The sequence below is a fragment of the Sciurus carolinensis genome, chromosome 1 (assembly GCF_902686445.1).
Source record: "Sciurus carolinensis chromosome 1, mSciCar1.2, whole genome shotgun sequence".
In the NCBI taxonomy this organism is placed as follows: Eukaryota; Metazoa; Chordata; class Mammalia; order Rodentia; family Sciuridae; genus Sciurus; species Sciurus carolinensis.
The window spans coordinates 129,956,865-129,979,185 of record NC_062213.1 but is presented as its reverse complement, the minus strand read 5'-3'; the positions used below and the strand labels follow the sequence as shown (position 1 = coordinate 129,979,185).

Here is a 22,321-nt window from a genome sequence, read left to right as displayed (position 1 = left end):
ACAACATGTACTAACTTTATAAATCTTATTAGACTCTCTGAGTTACATTGCTAAACTGAAGTTGTGGAAGACAATACATAATATAAGTATAAAATCATAAACTTTAGAATCAAAGAGAGGGGTTTTTTAATCTGGTTCCACCATACTTTTTACCTTGTGGCCTTGGGCTATTAAAAAGATTATTGTTGTGGTGGCACACTGGCTGCCACTGACAATAACACTGAGTAAATCAATCACTGAAATGCCACTGATGACTTCAATGGTGGTGCTGATGCTCATATCACTACCACCACTGCCTGCAGCACCCTGAAGGAATGTGTGGTTAGCTCCTTAGGGCTTCTAGAGAGCTAGGCAGCTGGTGTGAGACTCAGTCGTTAAGTATGGGAAAACTGCTCTACAGACATTCACTCTGGAGCTGATTAAAAAAAAGAAAAAAGGCAAAAAGAACAGAAGTGTGACAAAAATCACTAGACTTGAAGATAAGGATGGTGGAGTTCAACAGTGAAAGACCTACTAATATTGACCAGTTACAAATGAAGAGAGAATTTTGTGGAACCTCAACATTAACATATCTAGTTTTGTATTATACTAACTATAACCAAGTTTGACCTAGAAATGGACAAATACCTGCAATAATCACTAGAAGCAGTTTTTATGTTATAATACAAAATACGAATAAGCTGATTTGATTAACAACTTAGTATCTCTGACACCAGGTTTTATGCTACTCAGAAAAGACATATGGATAGCTGGGGGCATACCATGATATAGCAGACCATATGCTTAGCATGCATAAGGCCCTGGGTTCTATTCTGAGGGGGTGGGGGGAGGTGTGTGTACATTTCTGACACACATTTTTAAAAACCAGGTAAAATGAACAGTTAGAAAATTAAAGTATCAGGAAAAAAAAGTTTCTCACTCCTGCTCTACTCTTGTCTACCAAGATGTGTGATCTCAGGAAAGTCACTAAACTTGTATTGCATGTCTTCTACATGCCAAACACCAAGCAAGCTACATATATTATTTCATGTAACCCTCACAAAGAATCTGAATATAGAAAATATTATTTAATTAAGATTCAGAGGTTAAATAATCTAGTCTAAGTTCATAAAGTTAGTGCAGAACTGTGATGCGAAACCCAGCCTATGTGATTCAAATCAAGTTATCTCCAAGGTTCTTTTCCAGGAGAAAAATTCTGAGACTAAAGAGTAAGATGGATCTCTAAAACTAAACTAAACTAAACCAAAATAAAATAAAATAATAAAATAAAATAAAAATCAACAAAGCTAAAGCAATAACACTATTATGCCATTTCCCTTCAAAGTTATGACTGTTCTGCCCCTAAATTCTAAAATTATTCCATCCAAACCTATCCCTAAATAAGTGACTGCCCATGTTATATCCCTGGAACAGTAAAAGTGGCTGAGTACCACCACTATTTTAGAGTTTTTAGAAAGATATACATAACAAGACTATAGCTCCATGATATATAAAATTCCTATACAAAATCCCAAAGATGTCAAACAACATAAATAAGAGCTTCATATCATCATTTTAATCACATCCTTGGTTGGGAAAAGATTACTCCCCATAAAATGTTGACAAGATTTAAAAGTAAGTACAGGCTTTAGTAGAATATTATGGTTACAACTGTATGCATTGAGAAGTTCAGGGGTGGAGGATGTAGCTCAGTGGTACAGAGTATGTGATCCCCAGTACCACAGAAAAGAAAAAGTTGTTAAAATTTCATTTGATGAAAGATACTATTATTGTACATCATTTCAACACTTTTCATCTTTCAAAGTACAAACTAAAGTATTACTATTCAAATTATTAGGCTTTAGGGAAAAATATTGAATATCCACTTATACCTAATAAAAATAAAGCTTTTTAAACTCTTCAATCCAACCTTAATAAAGAACTTAATTAGACACTTAATACTTGTATTAACTTACCTGCATAAGCAATAATCCAACTATAAAAGCACTTCCTTGACAGTAACCAACCTCACGATCCACTAAAGAATATGCCTAAAAAGTAAAATATGGTGTTCAAAATACTTTGCATGGTATATTATAGCTTTCTTCTCCAAAAACCTTAAATTGGTGAGACAATTATTAAAAGTCCATTTTTAAAGAACAGCTCTTGTTTACTTATTGTAGATGTTATCCTATAAATATTTAAAAATCCAATGTTTTATTACATAAAATTTTCCTTTGACAATTTCCAATTAGAAAGTAGCAGCTGCTAAGGATGAAGGAAATAAAGGAATTTATACTCAGTAAGTAACAGAGTTTAAAAATCAAATAAAAGTTGTATCTGATAAAGAAACTAGAGTAGGATTATGATAAAGCATGAGCAAAATTAAAATGATTTAATAAGAAATCCTGTGTTTCATAGAGAAAGCTGGAGGAAAAAGCATCTATGGGAAGGGAAAAGGCAATGTTGAATAAAAAATTTAAAAGGTAAAATCTTTCAAGGGTTAAGCACTCTTAACAATTCAAACCACTGCAAACAGAAAATTTTGCTGACATGAATGCAGCCATGCTGGGAGACACCTGAATCCCAGAAAGTGAACAGACCATTTTCATAAAGGATCTCTCTATGGTCTATGATTAATATAATACTTTATTTCCTGTCAACTAATGCTGAATAATGTGATGAATTTTCTAATAAGTTCTCTAAATTAAACAGTAATGTAGCAGCAAAGTTACAATAGAAATTATGCTAAAATCAGTTTTACTGTCAAAGTAACTTATTGTGGAATTTCATGCTTCATCATGGGAAACGTATAATTTCAGTCTTTTGAGAATTCACTTCATTTAAAAAATAAACAAATAGGACTTACCTTCATCACGTTGAACAAAACTTCCTGTCCAAGGCTATCTTTTTCCTTAAAAAAATTGTGTTCAGGATAAGTTCTAGCAATGTCCCTCCGGATCAGTTTTTCACAAGGTGAAGTCATTTTCAGGAGTTCTGAATACTGATCCTTAATTGGCATACTTTGTGCATTGCATAAAAGTTGCCAAACTATTGCTCTAAAATGGTGGGGTATCCCTTTACGAACAAGTTCCTAAAAAATAAAATAAAAGTAAAATTTTACAAACAAATTATTTAACAAGTCTCACATTATAAAGCCAAAGATGACTTATTTGGGGATGGGGGACAGTTGGAGTAGAGTAGAAAACTTTTGTCAGTTCGCAAAGTTAGTTTTATAATAAACTGGGAAACTTTTTAACCAAGGATAAGATTTGACTCTCGGATATATCCTGTTCTGGTTATACAGAGAGGGTGGGCTACAAAGCCATGCATAAATTCTGGCCATTTCACTGAGGTTTCTGCCTCTAAAGGTATTCAGGACTTGATAGCCTTTAGAGCTGTGAATCATGGCACCATACCCATCACATTTCAAAGTGCTACTGAAGGCAGAAAAGAAAAATACTGACAATTCAAGGATGCATGATGTCACAACTTCATTTCTGTATCTATAAAATGAGAGAACTTGGCTGGACAAGGGGGCACACACCTGTAATCGCAGCTACTTGGGAGCTGAGGTAGGAGGGTCACAACTTTAAGACCAACCTGGGCAACTTAGTGAGATCTTGTTTCAAAATAAAAAGGGCCAGGGGTTTAGATCAGTGATACAGTGCTCATGCATGAGGTCCTGGGTTCAATTCCAAATACAAAAACAAAAATAAAATGAGAGAATTTAACTTCTAAAAAATTTTCAACTATGTATTTCTACATTTTCAGCACCTCTATAACAACTGATACCTACATGTCAAAAACTTCATGAAGCACAAATAAATGAAAACATATAAAGCAGATTTCTTTACTATACAGAGCTTGGAAATCACTAGAATCTGATTTTTTTTTTCTAATTCTCTAATAATCCATACCTGATACCCTTTGGGATGACAGGAAGAATTTCAATAAAAATGTAATACCTTAACTTGCTTTTCCTTTTTTTTGCGTACATCTTCCCATTCGTTAACAATTCTTCCCCAAAGAATCCAAGAATCTTCTTCGAGGTGGCTCAGATTACTGGAGGCTGATGAACTTGATACAAGAGAAGAGCCACTATTTCTTCTTGACCCATTTACAGATCTTAAAGACTTACTATCCGTCTCTAATAATCTAAAACATAATTAAAAATTGGGTCAATATCTCATCTCACAGTGATACTAGATGAAGGAGTGATGATACTTAGAGCTTCGCTACCATGATTTAACCATTATTTTAAGATAGTTTTAATAATACACATGATTTCAAAAATTGTTGATCTCAATAAAATACTATCTTTTTTTCACCTAGGTATAGGAGTTTCAAAATTTGAAGCAGCAAATTATGTTAAATACTTTGTGCTACTAGCCCCATTATAATTTACTTTCATTCCCATTTAAAAATTCAAATTAGAGAACTAGGCACAGTGCCTGTAGTCCCAGCTACACAGGAGACTGAAGCAAAAGGATCACTTGAGCCCAGGAATTTGATATCAATCTGAGGAAAGTAGTAAGTGACAGTCTCAAAAACAAAAACAAAAACAAATTATGGTAAATCTAATTTTAAAAGTGGTTGGGTGGACTTCATGGAAAAAAAATAATGCTTGGAAGAAGTACAACAAATTCTATAGAATTACTAATCCTCTCGTGTTTACAATCTGATTAAAAGAGTAATCAGAGCCACAGAAATTAGCCACAGCGCTTCTCTTTTTTCATTTGCTTCACATATTCATAACTAATCTGCCTAAACAAAAAGTATACACATACAGTTTTATTTATAACTATATTTCTTGAAAAATAAAAATAAATCAGAATCAGGTCCATATTCCTGCACAGTAAAAATAGGGTACACTAAGTAGGAGTTTCTTCCTTTAAGGATGAGAGTGTAATTTTACCCAATCTCCACAATCCCTCTGTCTTCCCAAACTCAGGTCAACTACTAGTTTACTAGGCTTCTACTGTGAAACTGGGATCTCTTTGCTCTTAATATCTCTGCTGTCTTTTGCATATGCAACCCTATTTTAGCTCTCTAAAGAAAGATGGGTCAAGGTAATTTTCAAAGAGTCATTTCATGACTCATCACAATATTAAATCTTTTCTTTTACATATGCACAGGCTACAAAGGAAGGTTGGAAAATGTGACTTTATAACTATAAAGATGTGGATTATAAATCATTCAAATAATAAGGATCCTAAAATATGTGTTTATTTTATTTTATTTTATTTTTTTATATATGGATTTTGGGGTTTCTTTTTTTTTTTTTTTTTTTTTTTTTTTTTACGTTTACATAGGGTAATGATGTTTCTTTTTTTTTCCCCTTCCCCCCCACCCCTCCCACCCTTTTCCCTTTATACAGTCCTTCTTTCCTTCATTCTTACCGCTCTCCTTAGCCTAACTCTAAACCTAATCCTAAACCTAATGCTAACCCCTCCCACCCCCATTATATGTCCTCATCCGCTTATCAGCGAGATCATTCGTCCTTTAGTTTTTTGAGATTGGCTTATCTCACTTAGCATGATATTCTCCAATTTCGACCATTTGCCTACAAATGCCATAATTTTATCATTCTTCATTGCGGAGTAATATTCCATTGTATAAATATGCCACAGTTTCTTTATCCATTCATCCACTGAAGGGCATCTAGGTTGGTTCCACAATCTGGCTATGGTGAATTGAGCAGCAATGAACATTGATGTGGCTGTATCTCTGTAGTATGCTGATTTTAAGTCCTTTGGGTATAGACCAAGGAGTGGGATAGCTGGGGTCAAATGGTGTTTCCATTCCAAGCTTTCTGAGGAATCTCCACACTGCTTTCCAGAGTGGCTACACTAATTTGCAACCCCACCAGCAATGTATGAGTGTTCCTTTTTCACCACATCCTCGCCAACACCTATTGTTGCTTGTGTTCTTGATAATCGCCATTCCAGTACCTCCTTTGGAAAGGCTTAAGGTGCAAAAAAAGCTTGCAATACTAATTTATGAAATATAAAAACTGAGATAGAAAAGAAACATGAGTCAAATCCTATTTTGCAAATTACAGAACCACTCTTTGAGGACCTTTATGTGTTTATATCCCTTAGATCATTTAGCTCAGTACAAAGTATCAAGTAGTGGCCGAGGCTATGGCTCAGTGGTAGAGCACTTGCCTAGCAAACATTAGGTCCCGCATTGGATCCCCAACACCTCAAAATACAAAAATAAAAAAGAAAGTACATTAACTACTTATTAAACTGAAAATCATAATCCCAGTTTTAAGAGTTTGAAAAACCTTCCGAGTTTCAGACACATTATATTTAAAAACACATAACAAAATAAATCCTTCTCCTCATTTAGGAAAGTTAATATAATTCCGTGGCAATGATAATTTAAATAAAATTTTCTAACTATTGCTAGAAACAAAAATTTATCACAGTCAAATTAAGCATCAATTACTATATTTTTATGGGAAAAAAAACAGTAATTTTACTCTAACCATTGTTTTTATATATATTACTTCAGAAATTCCATGACTTTTCTTATGGAAAAATTAGTATGACTAAGTAATTTTCTCTATGATTCTAAAGATTTCTAAATGGAGTAGAGAAAAAAAATTACTGAAATTATCTGGACCCAAGTTCTTCACTTCACTTAGCTATATGTTTGGTATATAATACCAAATAGTTGGCCAAATAGTTAAACTACATTACCACCATCATTAGAGAGAGACACAGTTCAAAGGAAAGGAAATAATGATACTAAGTTAAACCTAAGTTTGAGGTATAACGGACAAACAGATTTTAAAAATACCTAATTGGAAGACTTAGAATATGCAAAAGGTCTCAGAGATTGCTGAGCTGTAGCTATTAGGATAAACAGGAATGCCAGGTGAACCCATGGGTAGGTTACAGAAGTTAGCTAAGCTGTTTACCTTCAAAGAACATTGAAATAACATGCCCCATGATACTCACAAATGATATATTAGTCCTAATAAAGACACTACATTATTTAAAGATGTTATCCCTGCCTTATCTCAAATCACATATACAAATACTGTATAAAATGGATGATAGCACTAAACATAAAACTAAAACTAAATATGCCCTAAAAGAAAACATACAAAAAAACCTCTTCATAACCTTGGGGTTGGAAGAAATTTGTTAAAGAGACACAAGGAGATACTGACCATTTTTTTTAAAAGCGACTAAATAATTAGACGTCACAAAAATCAAAAACCTCTGCTCTTCAAAAGATTTCATTAAGAAAACGAATATAGCTCAATGGTAGAGCACTTGACTAGCTAGCACATGTGAGGCACTGGATTCTATCAGCACCACATAAAAATAAATAAATAAAAGTACTGTGTCCATCTACCAAAAAAAAGAAAGAAAAGAGAAAAATAAAGAAATGAAAAAACAAGCCATAGACTGAGAAAAAAATATTCTCAGTACATGTATCTGACCAAATTTATTTATATTCATATGTCCTAAATATATGAAGGATTCTTAAAATCAATAAGTAGGCAAACACTACACTTTAAAAAATTGGTAAGACACATAACCAACACTTTCTGAAACAAGATAATCAAATGGCTAAAAAACCCCTGAAAAATACTTAACATATTTAGTCATCAGAGAAATCTAAGTTAAATGGTTTAACTACAATTGGCTTTAACTAAAAAGATGTACCATACATACCAAATGTTGGCAGGATGGGAGCTATTATAACTCTCATAAATCAGTATCAAAAATATAAAATCATATAATCACTCTGAAGAACTGTTTAGCAATTCCTTATATAAAGTTAAAATTTGCTTCCATATAACCCAGTAAGTGAAATGAATATGTATATGTGTGTATGTATGTATATACACATGCAAAAAAGACTTGCAGTTCCAAGTTCAGACACTTTATTCACAATAGCCAAAAGACAGAAATAACATAAATGTCCAGAAAAATAAATTATCAAATTATGATATATCCACCACTTTCAATACTTCACCATAAGACAAAGAAACAAACTAGAGATAAATGCATGAACATGAATGAATCTCATAGACATTAGCCTGAAAGAAGTCTGGTGCAAAAGAGTACATATTCTATAAGTCTATTTATATAAAGTTCAAGAACATATATAGTATAGAAGAAAATATAGGTGTACGTCCTTATAACTTTGAGTTGGGAAAACCCTTCTTGGATACGACTCTAAAAGCATAAGTGATGAGATTTAAAAAAAAAAAAGAATAAAGTGGAATTTGTCAAAATAAAAACATTTTGTAGTTCACTAGCTCATCTGCAAACTATAAAGAACTTGTATTTAGCACATAGGAAGAACTCCTAACAAATCATTAAAAAAATACTCAAGAAAACGGACATAAAACTTGAAAAGATATTTCTCCTAAGAGATACACAAATGGCTAACAAGCATATGAAAGATGTTCAATAACACTACTCATCAGGGAAATGCAAATCAAAAAATCATAAAAGAAGTTCTAGGAGATGGAGGTTGCTAGAAAATTTTCTAAGTTTTAATAGGCATATAGTTAAACACGTGTATGTACATTTGCTGAAATTCAATTCTACTTTTTTTTTTTTTTTTTTTTTTGTACTGAGGATTTAACCCAGGGGCACTTAACCACTGAGCCACATCTCCAGTCCTTTTTATATTTTATTTAGAGATGTGGTCTTGCTAACTGGCTTAGGATCTCGTGAAGTTGCTGAGGCTGGCTTTGAACCTGCAATCCTCCTGCTCCTGTCTCAGCCTCCAGAGCCACTGGGATTTCAGGTACATGCCACCATGTTCAGCTCTAACTATACACTGAAAACCTATGCATTTCTGTTTCACTCTTCTCATTTGGAGATCGGACTATGAATTAACACATTACTCATTATCTGTGTTACTTTGTAAAAATAACTATAGCTTGTATTTCTTATTTAAAAATACAAAAACCAATTTGAAAATCTGTCCTTTTTAAATTGTGATTACCTTCTGATCAGAAGTTTGAATGTTATGCAAATAACACTGCAGCAGTTTTTCTTAAATGCGATGTGTAACATACCTAGCCAAAAATAGATGAGGTAGCTTTGGTTTTTAATGTGGTGGTTTTGTTTTATAAAGTAGATTATTTAAAAAACAAATATAATTCAACTGAATTTGACAAAGCAGATGAGTTTTTGGGGTGAGGATTTGTTTGGTTTTTTTTTTTTTTGGTTTTTGCTTTTGTTCTAATTAGTTATAATGACATAGAATGCATTTTGATACATCATATATAAATGGAGTATAACTTCTCATTCTTTTGGTTGTACATGATATAGAATCACACTTGGTTGTGTAATCATGTATGTACATAGGGTAATATTCAATTCATTCTACTATCCTTGCTATCCCACATACCCCCTCCCCTCCCCCTCTCCTCCCTTCACTCCCCTCTGCCTAATCCAAAGTACCTCTAATTATCCCTGCTCCAACCCTTATTGTGAATTAGCATCCACCTAACAGAGAGAACATTCGGTCTATAGTTTTCTGGGATTGGCTTATTTTACTTAGCATGGTATTCTCTAGTTCCATCCATTTACTGGCAAATGCCATAATTTTATTCTTCTTTATGGCTGGGTAATATTCTATTGTGTGTGTTTACACACACACATTTTCTTTATCCATCTGTTGAAGGGCATCTAGCTAGGTCCCATAGTTTAGCTGCTGTGAACTGTACTGCTGTAAACACTGATGTGGCTGCGTCACTGTAGTACGCTCATTTTAAGTCCTCTGGGTATAAACTGAGGAGTGGGAGAGCAGGGTCAAATGGATGTTTCAAGTTTTCTGAGAAACTCCACACTGCTTTCCATAATGGCTGCACCAATTTGCAGTTCAATCAACAATGTATAAGTGGACCTTTTAAAAGATATCCTTGGCAACATTTATTGTTGCTTGTATTCCTGATGATTGCCATTCTGTCTGGAGTGAGATGAAATCTTAGAGTAGTTTTAATTTTCATTTTTCTAATTGCTAGAGATGTTGAACATTTTTTCATAAATCTATTGGTCGATTGTATTTCTACTGTTATATGTCTGCTCAGTTCCTTAGCCCATTTATTTATTTTTTAAAAATATTTCTTTTAGATGTTGACAGACCTTTATTTTATTCATTTATTCATATGTGGTGTTGAGAATCGAACCTAGTGCCTCACACATGCCAGGCAAGTGCTCTACCACTGAGCCACAACCCCAATACCTTAATCCATGTATTGAATGGATTGTTTGGTTTTATGGTGTGGAGTTTTTTGAGTTCTTTATATATCCTGGAGATTAATGCTCTATCTGAGGTGCATGTGGTAAAGATTTTCTCCTATCTTGTAGGCTCTCTCTTCATGTTATTGTTTCCTTTGCTGAGAAACAGCTTTTTAGTTTGACTACATACCATTTATTTTTTTATTTTTATTTATTTTACTTGTTCTAATTAGTTATACATGACAGTAGAATGCATTTTGATACATAATACATAGATGGAGTACAATTTCTCATTTTTCTGATTGTATATGATGTAGAATCCCACCAGTCGTATAGTTATATATATACATGTAGGGTAAAAATGTCTGATTCATTCTACTATCCTTCCTACCCCTGTACCCGCTCCCCCCACTTCATGCCCCTCTACCTAATCTAAAGTAACTCTATTCTTCTCTAGCCCCCCTCCCTTATTGTGAATTAGCATCCACATATCAGAGAAAACACTGGGCCTTTGGTTTTGGGGGACTGGCTTATTTTGCTTAGCATGATATTCTCTAGCTCCATCCATTTATGAACAAATGCCATAATTTCATTCTTCTTTAAAGGCTGAGTAATGTTCCATCGTATACACGTACCACATTTTCTTTATCCATTCATCTGTTGAAGAGCACGTAGGTTGGTTTCATATTTTGGCCATTACAAGTTGAGCTACTATAAACACAGATGTTGCTGAGTCACGGTAATATGCTAATTTTAAGTCCTTTAGGTATAAACTGAGGAGTGGGACAACTGGCCATTTATTGATTCTTGATTTTACTTCTTGTGCTTTTAGAAGTCTTGTTAAGAGAGTCAGTTCCTAAGCCAACATGGTGAAGATTTGGGCCTACTTTTTCTTCTATTAGGTGCAGGGTCTCTGATCTAATACCTAGGTCCTTGATTCACTTTGAGTTGAGTTTCGTGCAGGGTGAGAGATAAAGGTTTAATTTCATTTTGTTACATATTGTGGCAGGTCCAGGGTTACGCCACATGCATCCAAAGATGGTGACTGGCAGAGAGCCAAAGGGCGAGTTGAGTGCGCCTTGAGAAAAACAGGAAGCGTTTACCATTGGCTGTATGATAATTAGTTCAGCCGCCTAGCGCGTGGACAGATATATCTTACATGTATGCTTGAGCTTGTGAATGCTTGACCTTTAATAGGATTGGATGGACATATCTGGTTATAATTGCTTATGCATGAGACTGCTTACATATTGAGGGTGCTATCCGAATAAAGTGGAAGCTGCTTCATGAACTTCTAAAGAGTACGTGTTGTTTGTCCCGCTGGTCGGCGGCAAGCGGCAACATGGATTTCCAGTTGTCTCAGCACCATTTGTTGAAGAAGCTATCTTTTGTGCTTTATCACTGAACTACATCCCTAGATTTTTTCATTTTTCATTTTTATTTGTTATTTATGCTTTTACTATTTTTTCATTGTTGATGGCCCTTTATTTATTTATGTGCGGTGCTGAGAATTGAACTCAGCACCTCACATATGCTAAGCAAGTGCTCTACCACTGAACCACAAACCTAGCCCTTCTTCTTTTTTTTCTTTTTAAGATGTTGACAGACCTTTATTTTATTCATTTATTTATATAAGATGCTGAGAACTGAACCCAGTGCCTCACATGCGAGGCAAGCACTCCACCACTGAGCCACGACACAGCCCCCTTATTTTTTATTTTGAGACAGGGTGTCTCACTAAGTTGCTGAGGCTTGTCTCAAACTTGTGATCCTCTGCCTCTGTCTCTCAGGTTGCTGGGATTACAGGCAGTGTACCCATCTTAAAATTATCAGTCTTTGTATGAAGGTTAATTTTATTAGTTTTTTCCCCTATAGGTTTGTTTTCAAATGTTTTAGTCCATGGGATTTTCCTCATACTGAGGTCAAACTAGGGTCAAGCAAGCTTTTGTCCTTCATATTAATTGTATGTTACATTGTATACTGACATGAGATATAAAATTTCTGTCTAAGAAAAAGGAAGTAAAAGGGTAGAACTCAGAATCATTTGTATTTTGATTTGGAAATAATGAAACATCACCATATTATGATTAGACACGTTTTGAAGAATAAATCATTAGACTAACGAAAGCTCACTAGTTGTTTTTTATTTAGGTACTTTTGCTGAACTTGAGTCAAGACCCCTTTTCTTTTAGTACTGCATATATGTCTCTTCTGCAAGTTCATTTCCTCTCAAATACATCATCATGCACATGTCTGATGTGCTCCTGGCAGTGGGATGCTGGCAGCTGTGTAGTCCCCATGTTGTTTTTGGTAACGCGGAAGGCCATTCTTACGGCAGACCTAAGCACAGACCCAACTTTGATCTGACAGGTGTAGGTTTTTTCAAACCACAATCCTGAGACAGAAAATTTGATGCAAATTCTCTGTTCTTGTAATGTGTTGTTTCCTTTGTTGAATCTAGGGTGAATTAAAACACTTGTCAACTACAAACTTACTTATGATTGATTGATTTGGTACAATGAAGTTCCTTTCTAATCATTTCTTGTTTGGAGCATACTCAGCAATCCTAAAAATTGGAAATATTTACTTCTGACTCATTTGTTTTACCTTAAGTTTTATATAAGGTAAACTTTTTGTCTTTCACTTATGGGGACTAAGCAAGATCACAAACTGATTTGGTGCAATGAAGTTTAGAACTTTGTAAAGGAAAACGTAAAGACTTTTAATAATGAAAAAGTCTGGGGAGATCCAAGATGGCGGACTAGAGGGAGGCTGCGTTCTGTGTCACTCTGTAACTCCAGTTTCAAGCAGAGGATATTTGTTTCTTGGTGAGTCAGTTTTTGCTGCTTATCAATCCCCTGCTGTTTACCCCATTTGTCTGCTGTGACCACCTGCAGTCTGCCAGCATATCGACGCCTTTTTTGAGTGCAGATTGCTCACTGTCAGGTGCCTATCATCCGCCATTTGCCTGCCTCTCGCCTGTCCATCGCCTGCCTTACACATATCCCTCTCCCAACGCACGAGGTTCAACTCCTGATCGTCTGACAACAGTCAGCAAACTGATCGCCGACCACCAGTGGAGCACCAGCTGCCTGCTGTTGCCTGGAAGTTCACTGTTAAAGTACCTGCAGGTTTGATTACACGTGGCTGCTGCCATTTTAAGACAACAGCCAGGCCCCATAGGACCCCTGGCCAGACTGACTGAGCCCCAAATCTCCAGGATCCCTCAGCCCGACGGATCACTCCCTGCCTCTGGGACCCTCACACATCAACTAACTGCTCCTTGCCGCCAGGACCCGGACACCAATTGACTGCGCCGTATCACTGGGACCCCAGACTGACTGCAACCAGCCTTCAGGAACCCACAACCACACCAAACACACCCGAACTCCAGGAACCCTGCCTGACCAACCGCAGCCCACGTTCAGGACCTCCAGCTGACCACATCCACACCCTGAGCTGCAGCTCCCCATTTGCCAACAAATTTGGAAGCAGGAGCGGCCATCTTGGATAATCCTGGAAGCCCAAGCTCCGATCTTTAGGTGGGGCAAATCCCATCCTGAGACACCTGCTGGAGACTAGAAGCTCAATGTCAGGTACCTCTCCTGCATCGGGCTATTAAAGACTGAGAGGTTTTATTACTATATGACTGTTATACTGTAGATTTTCTTTTTTCTCCTTATTGAAAAATATTAAGTTTTTATTTCTTTACTTTTCTTGCTCTCTGTTTCTTTTGTTTACCTGTTCCCTCAGAGTCTCTTTCTCCCTTTTTTGCATGCTAACATCCAATTTCTATTGATTACACTCTTACCCTTTCTATTTTCTAGAACTTCTGTATATTCTTTTCTTATCCCATTAACAGCCACATTCAAATCCCTCTGCATCCTCTTTGTCCTCCATTAGAAACTGCAGGCTTTATTGCAAAACTGTTTTACCGAAGATAATATTTGAACTCATTCTGTTTATTATGACAATTTTGTTATTGTCCTCATAGGAGCTATTTGGTCTAGGATTGCACAGTGTCTGAATTGGACACTGCTAATACTGATCTCCCCTTAAAGAAAAGGTTTTGGAAACCTATAGGGCCACTATAAGGCTATGGGGGAAATCTGCAATACCCCAGCAGATCTGCACTGCTAGAGGGGAAGATACATGAACAACATGAAAAAACAAGGGAAGAAAATGATCCAAACAAATCTAGATTCCATATTAATAGAATCCAATAACAGTATGTTAGAAGAAATGTCAGAAAAGGACTTCAGATTATACATGATTAAGATGATTCGAGAAGCAAAGCATGAGATAAGAGAGCAATTGCAGGCAATGAATGATAATACCAATAAGCTGACAGAGCAACTGCAGGAAGCAAAAGATCATTTCAACAAAGAGGTAGAGATTCTCAAAAAAAAAAAAAAAAAAAAAAACCAAAGAGAAATCCTTGAAATGAAGGAAACAATAAACCAAATAAAATACTCAATGGAAAGCATCACCAAAAGACTACACCACTTGGAAGACAGAACCTCAGACAATGAAGACAAAATGTTTAATCTTGAAAATAAAGTTGCCCAAACAGAGAAGATGGTAAGAAATCATGAACAGAATCTCCAGGAACTATGGGACATCATGAAAAGACCAAATTTAAGAATTATTGGGATTGAGGAAGGCACAGAGATACAAACCAAAGGAATGAACGACCTATTCAATGAAATAATATCAGAAAATTTCCCAAACCTGAAGATTGAAATGGAAAATCAAATACAAGAGGCTTACAGAACACCAAATGCATAAAATCACAACAGATCCACACCAAGGCACATTATAATGAAAATGCCTAACATTCAAAATAAAGATAGGATTTTGAAGGCCACGAGAGAAAAGCATCAGATTACATATAGGAGGAGACCAAAACGGATAGCAGCCGACTTCTCAACCCAGACTCTAAAAGCTAGCAGGGCCTGGAACAATGTATTTCAAGCTCTGAAAGAACATGGTTGACTACCAAGAATCCTATACCCAGCAAAACTAACCTTCAGATTTGAAGATGAAATAAAATCCTTCCATGATAAACAAAAGTTAAAAGAATTTACAAACAGAAAGCCTGCACTACAGAATGTTCTCAACAAAATATTCCATGAGAAGGAAATGAAAAACAACAATGGAGGTCAGCAAAAGAAGGAACTATCTTAGAGAAAAACACTCAAAGGAGAAACCAAGCCAACTTAAAAACCAAAAATAAGTCCAAATGACTGGGAATACAAATCATATCTCAGTAGTAACCCTGAACGTTAATGGCCTAAACTCATCAATCAAAAGACATAGACTGGCAGAATGGATTAAAAAGACAGACCCAACAATATGCTGCCTGCAAGAGACTCATCTCATAGAAAAAGACATCCACAGACTAAAGGTGAAAGGATGGGAAAAAACCTACCACGCACATGGACTCAGTAAAAAAGCGGGGGTTTCCATCCTTATATCAGATAAAGTTAACTTCAAGCCAAAGTTAGTCAGAAGGGATAAAGAAGGACATTTCATACTGCTCAAGGGAACCATAAATCAGGAAGACATAACGATAGTAAATATTTATGCCCCAAACAATGGTGCATCACTGTACATCAAACAAATTCTTCTCAATTTCAGGAATCAAATAGACCACAACACAGTAATTCTGGGTGACTTTAACACACCACTGTCACCACTAGATAGATCTTCCAAACAAAAACCAACCAAAGAAACCATACAAATCAATACAATCAATAACCTAGACTTAATAGACATAGAATATTCCATCCATCAACGTGCAGACTCACTTTCTTCTCAGCAGCACATGGAACCTTCTTGAAAATAGACCATATGTTATGCCACAAAGCAGCCCTTGGGAAATGCAAAAAAATAGAGATACTGCCTTGTGTTCTATCAGATCATAATGGACTGAGAGTAGAATTCAATGACAAAATAAAGAACAGAAATTACTCCAACACCTGGACACTAAAAAATATGCCATTGAATGAAACATGGATAACACAAAACATCAGGGAGGAGATAAAAATATTCTTAGAGGTCCATGAGAACGATGATACAACATATCAAAATCTCTGGGACACTATGAAAGCAGTACTAAGAGGAAAATTCATTGCATGGAGCGCATTCCAAAAAAGAATGAAAAGTCAAAAACTAAATGACCTAACATTACAGCTCAAAGGCCTAGAAAAAGAAGAAAAGAATAACAGCAAAAGTAATAGAAGACAGGAAATAAGTAAAATCAGAGCTGAAATCAATGAAATTGAAACAAAAGAAACAATTCAAAAAACTGACAAAACAAAAAGTTGGTTCTTTGAAAGAGTAAACAAAATAGACAAACACTTAGCCACAGTAACAAAGAGAAGGAGAGAGAAAACTCAAATTACTAAAATGTGTGATGAAAAAGGAAATATCACGACAGACACCACTGAGAAGCTACTCTGAAAATCTGTATTCCAACAAAATAGAAACTACGAAGACATTGACAAATTTCTAGAGACATATGCTCCTCCCAAACTGAACCAGGAGGACATACACAATTTAAACAGATCAATATCAAGCAATGAAATAGAAGAAGCCATTAAAAACCTACCATCCAAGAAAAGCCAGGACCAGACGGATTCTCAGCTGAGTTCTACAAGACCTTCAAAGAAGAACTCATTCCAATACTTCTCAAAGTATTCCAGGAAATAGAAACAGAGGGTACCCTACCAAACTCATTCTATGAAGCTAATATCACCCTCATACCCAAACCAGGAAAAGACACATCAAGGAAAGAAAATTTTAGACCAATATCCTTGATAAATATAGATGCAAAGATCCTTTACAAAATATTGGCAAACCGTATACAAAACATATTAAGAAAATCATGCACCATGATCAAGTGGGGTTCATCCCTAGAATGCAAGGATGCTTTAACATCTGTAAATCAATTAACGTAATCCATCATGTCAATAGACTTAAGGATAAGAATCATATGGTTATTTCAATTGATGCAGAAAAAGCGTTTGACAAAATACAACACCCCTTCATGCTCATAACACTAGAAAAAATAGGGATAGTAGGAACATACCTGAACATTGTAACAGCTATTTAGGCTATTTAAATGGAGAAAAACTGAAACCATTCCCTTTAAAAGCAGGAACAAGACAGGGATGTCCTCTTTCACCACTTCTATTCAACATTGTCCTTGAAACTCTAGCCAGAGCAATTAGGCAGACTAAAGAAATTAAAGGGATATGAATAGGAAAAGAGGAACTTAAGCTGTCACTATTTGCGGATGACATGATTCTGTATTTAGAGGATCCAAAAAACTCCTCCAGAAAACTTCTAGATCTCATCAATGAATTTGGCAAAATAGTAGGCTATAAAATCAACACCCATAAATCTAAAGCATTTTTATATGCAAGCGACGAAACAGCTGAAAGAGAAATGAGGAAAACAACTCATTTGCAATAGCCTCAAAAAAAAAAAAAAAAAAATCAAAACTTGGGAATCAATCTAACCAAAGAGGTAAAAGATGTCTACAATGAAAACTACAAAACATTGAAGAAAGAAATTGAGGAAGACCTTAGAAGATGGAAAGATCTCCCATGTTCTTGGATAGGCAGAATTAATATTGTCAAAATGGCCATACTACCAAAAGTGCTATACAGATTCAGTACAATTCTAATTAAAATCCCAATGATGTACCTCACAGAAATAGAGCAAGCAATCATGAAATTCATCTGGAAGAATAAGAAATCCAGAATAGCTAAAGCAATCCTTAGCAGGAAGAATGAAACGGGGGGTATCGCAATACCAGAACTTCAACTATACTACAAAGCAATAGTAACAAAAACGGCATGGTATTGGCACCAAAATAGACAGGTAGATCAGTGGTACAGAATAGAGGACAGGGACACAAACCCAAATAAATACAATTTTCTCATATTAGACAAAGGTGCCAAAAGTATGCAATGGAGAAAAGATAGCCTCTTCAACAAATGGTGCTGGGAAAACTGGAAATCCATATGCAACAGAATGAAACTAAACCCCTATGTCTCACCCTGCACAAAAATCAACTCACAATGGATCAAGGACCTTGAAATCAGAGACCCTGCGTCTTATAGAAGAAAAAGTAGGTCCAAATCTTCAACTTGTCGGCTTATGATCAGACTTCCTTAACAGGACTCCCATAGCACAAGAAATAAAAGAATCAATAACTGGGATAAATTCAAACTAAATAGCTTTCTCTCAACAAAGGAAACTATCAGCAATGCAAAGAGAGAGCCTATAGAGTGGGGAAATATCTTTGCCACTCATGCCTTCAGAGAGAGCACTAATTTCCAGAATATATAAAGAACTCAAAAAACTCTACACCAAGAATACAAATAACCCAATCAATAAATGGGCTAAAGAAATGAACAGACACTTCACAGAAGAAGATCTACAAGCAATCAACAGATATATGAAAAAATGATCAACATCTCTAGTAATAAGAGAAATGCAAATCAAAACTACACTAAGATTCCATCTCACCCCAATTAGAATGGCCATTATCAAGAACACAAGCAACAATAGGTGTTGGAGAGGATGTGGGGAAAAAGGTACACTCATACATTGGTGGTGGGGCTGCAAATTAGTGCAGCCACTCTGGAAAGTAGTGTGGAGATTCCTTAGAAAATCTGGAATGGACCCACCATTTGACCCAGCTATCCCACTCTTTGGCCTATACCCAAAGGACTTAAAATCAGCGTACTACAGAGATTCAGCCACATCAATGTTCATAGCTGCTCAATTCACAATAGCCAGACTGTGGAACCAACCTAGATGTCCTTCAATTGATGAATGGATAAAGAAACTGTGGTATATATATACAATGGAATATTCCTCAGCCATAAAGAATAATAAAATTATGGCATTTGCAGGCAAATGGATGAAATTGGAGAATATCATGCTAAGTGAGGTAAGCCAATCTCAAAAATCCAAAGGACGAATGATCTCACTGATAAGCAGATGATGACACATAATGGGGGGTGGGAGGGGGGCAAGAATGGAGGAAGGAGGGACTGTATAGAGGGAAAAGAGGGGTGGGAGGGGTGGGGGGGGAGGAAAAAATAATAGAATGAATCAAACACCATTACCCTATGTAAATGTATGATAACACAAATGGTATGCTGTTACTCCATGTACAAACAGAAACAACATGTATCCGATTTGTTTACAATAAAAATAAATTAAAAAAAGAAAAAAGAAAAGTCCTAAGAGAACATTTTGCAGAAGTACTACTGAATTCATGTTATCAAGTCTCTTCCCAATGAACTACAGTTATATGTCACATGACAGTTTGATTAAAGAATGGAGTGAATATAACATGTGGGCCCATATGATTATATAGTGGAGCTGAAAATCACTACCACATAGTGATGGCTACATCTCAACATAGCATATTATTCACATTTGTGGTGATGCTGTTAAAAAAAAAAAATACTGTGCTGTGTTGTAAAAAAGTATGGCACATAGAATTATGTACAGTATGTAATACTTTTAATGAACTGTTACTGGTTTATGTATTGACATTACACTTTTTATCATGAGACTGTACTCCTACTTATTAATAAAGAAAGTTAGCCAAGACACCAGAGGTTGGAGTACTATTAAATAGGGAACACATAACCCTCAGTGCCCTAAAAACGCCCAAGTTTCTCTTAAAATGGCTCCAGATCTAAAGGCAGTCACTCAAAATGGTTACAGCTGTACATTGGCTGAGGCAAGAGTGCTAAGGCAGCATCAGTTGAACTTTCAAATAATATCAAAGATGAAGAAAGTCTAGGAGTAAGTTGAGAACGAAGGAATTTTCCAACATGGAGAGTAGTTCAGATCTTATCTCAAGAGAGATGAGCTTCATTGTATCTTTGCCTCTGAGAATCAAACCTTTTCACCAAGGTGCTATCTATATTTAAGGAAAATAGTAGAGTGCATACTTCATGATAAACACATGAGAAAGAAGCATAGTTAGTGTATGAAAGCCGCACATGATAAAGATGCAAGAAAAAGTCTCTCCAATCTACACTATATAACTGAAAACATAAAAGAGGAAAGCTGGGAACGGGGCCTGGTGGACGTTGGCAGGAGGGCTGGAAAAGGTGGCGCTGGAGTTAGAACTGGAGTAGTCGCGTGGTGTGGATGGCTGGGTGCTCCAATTCCAACTCCCTGCAAGGCGCAGGCAGCCTGGGGATGGGCCCAAGGCTGCGAGGCGCACTGCTCTTCTGAAAGGACTTGACCACGTCAGAATGAAAGGAAGCTGCTGTGCAGACTGCTCTCTGTGGAGCCTTTGAAGACCATAAAGTATTGTTCAATTCCATAATCTTCTCTGGATCACACACTACGGTGAAAAATGTTTTGGAAAGGCAAAAAGCAACACAGTAGTAGCAGTTCCCAAAGCAGTGAAATCAGTACTAAGAGTAGTTCTGTGGATTCCAGCCTGGGGAGCCTGTCCCGATCCAACACTGTGGCCAGCCTCAATATGGACTCCACCAAAAACTCAGGACAAAGCAACAATAACTTAGATACCTGTGCAGAATTCCGAATGAAGTATGTTGGCGCCATTGAGAAGCTGAAACTCTCTGAGGGAAAGGCCTGGAAGGACCGCTAGACCTGATAAATTATATAGATGTTGCCCAGCAAGATTGAAAGTTGCCTTTTGTACTTCTGGAGGAAGAATTTATTATGGGAGTTTCTAAGTATGGGATAAAAGTTATCACCTTCAGACAGGCATGCTCTGTACTTAATCATCCGAATGGTAAGTTACTATGATGGCCTGGGGATAGGAAAAAGCTTACTGGCCCTTAAGATCACAGATGCAAGCAATGAAAAGTACAGCCTGTGGGTTTATCAGTGCCACAGCCTGGAATAACACAGGCAAACTGCAAAGTTTTATCCACTGCATTCGACAACACTGTGTTAACCTCTGAGAAATCCTGAACTCTGCAGTCACATGGAAGCCAACCTTATGAGTCCACCTGTCTTCTAAATCATCTGCTTTCAGTCTGCAATGCTGAACTATTGTAGAAGATGAGGTGGTGCCCTGCTCCAATTTCCTGAAGTGCATTGTCTACACTACTGATCATTTGTTTTTGTATTAAAATGTGTCATATTAAACAGTGAGTTAACTCTCAAAAAAATTTGTGTATGTATATATATATATATAAGAGAAAAAGAAAAAGAATGGGGTTTCTTTGGAGTATACATGGTTTGAAATACTTTGGGGACATCTATATAATAAATGAGCACAGCAATTAAAAAGACAAGTCTAAAGTTCAGAATGAAGGTGGAGATTACAAATAGAAATTTGGTAACTATTTGTGAACAGCTGATATTAAACTTTTTGAATATGATACTGTATTGTTAAAATTTTCCCTATGTATAACACAGCAGGAGACTTCAGGAACTAGTCACCCACCATCTCAGTTGGTAATTTTCAAGCTACTAAGAGAATTTATAAAGTGCTAAGGAAGAAAAAAGCTATATGAGAAAACATATACTATATGGAAAATTAAATACACTAGTACTTAAGCAAAAGTCTTATATAATACAAGGGCAATTTTTTAAGCATGAGGTTCGAACATTTCTTATAATGTAACACCAAAGAAATAGGATATGAATATGTGGGGAGAAAGACAACAACTTGTCAGTTAAAGGACTGGCAAGTAAGTAACAAGAGACTTGTTTTAGTCCAATTTGGGCTGCTACAACACATTACCTTAGACTGGGTAATTTATAAACAACAGAAATTCATTGCTCATAGTTCTAGAGGCTGAAAAGTCAAAAATCAAGGCACCAATAGATCTGGTGTCTGATAAGGCCCTATTCCTTACTAATGGTACATTCTGTATGTCCTCACATGGCAGAAAGGCCAAAAGGACTCCCTAAAACCTTGTAAAGGCATTAATCCCATTCCGGAGAGTAGTTTCTCAAAGATCCCACCCTTTAATATCACATTTGGGATTAAATTTCAATACATGAATTTTGAAGGGACACAAACATTCATATCATAGCAAAACTACATGCCTGACTCACACAGTGGTCACACTCTTTCGTATCAACATCAAGCA

At 36.1% G+C, this 22,321-nt stretch overlaps 1 protein-coding gene and 1 pseudogene across 8 annotated transcripts in view; one reads left to right on the top strand and one right to left on the bottom strand.

Moving 5' to 3' along the window:
• Evi5 (ecotropic viral integration site 5) overlaps nt 1–22,321 on the bottom strand; it is a 217,239-nt gene that overhangs the window by 128,774 nt on the left and 66,144 nt on the right. For all 8 annotated transcript variants that reach the window (XM_047549565.1, XM_047549555.1, XM_047549599.1 and 5 more), the window contains 3 exons: nt 3,948–4,137; nt 2,849–3,073; nt 1,956–2,030 (listed from right to left, as the gene is read on the bottom strand). In XM_047549565.1, the coding sequence (XP_047405521.1) occupies nt 1,956–2,030; nt 2,849–3,073; nt 3,948–4,137 (490 nt within the window). The remainder of the gene's footprint in view (nt 1–1,955; nt 2,031–2,848; nt 3,074–3,947; nt 4,138–22,321) is intronic.
• LOC124982648 (integrin beta-1-binding protein 1-like) lies at nt 20,605–21,191 on the top strand (annotated as a pseudogene).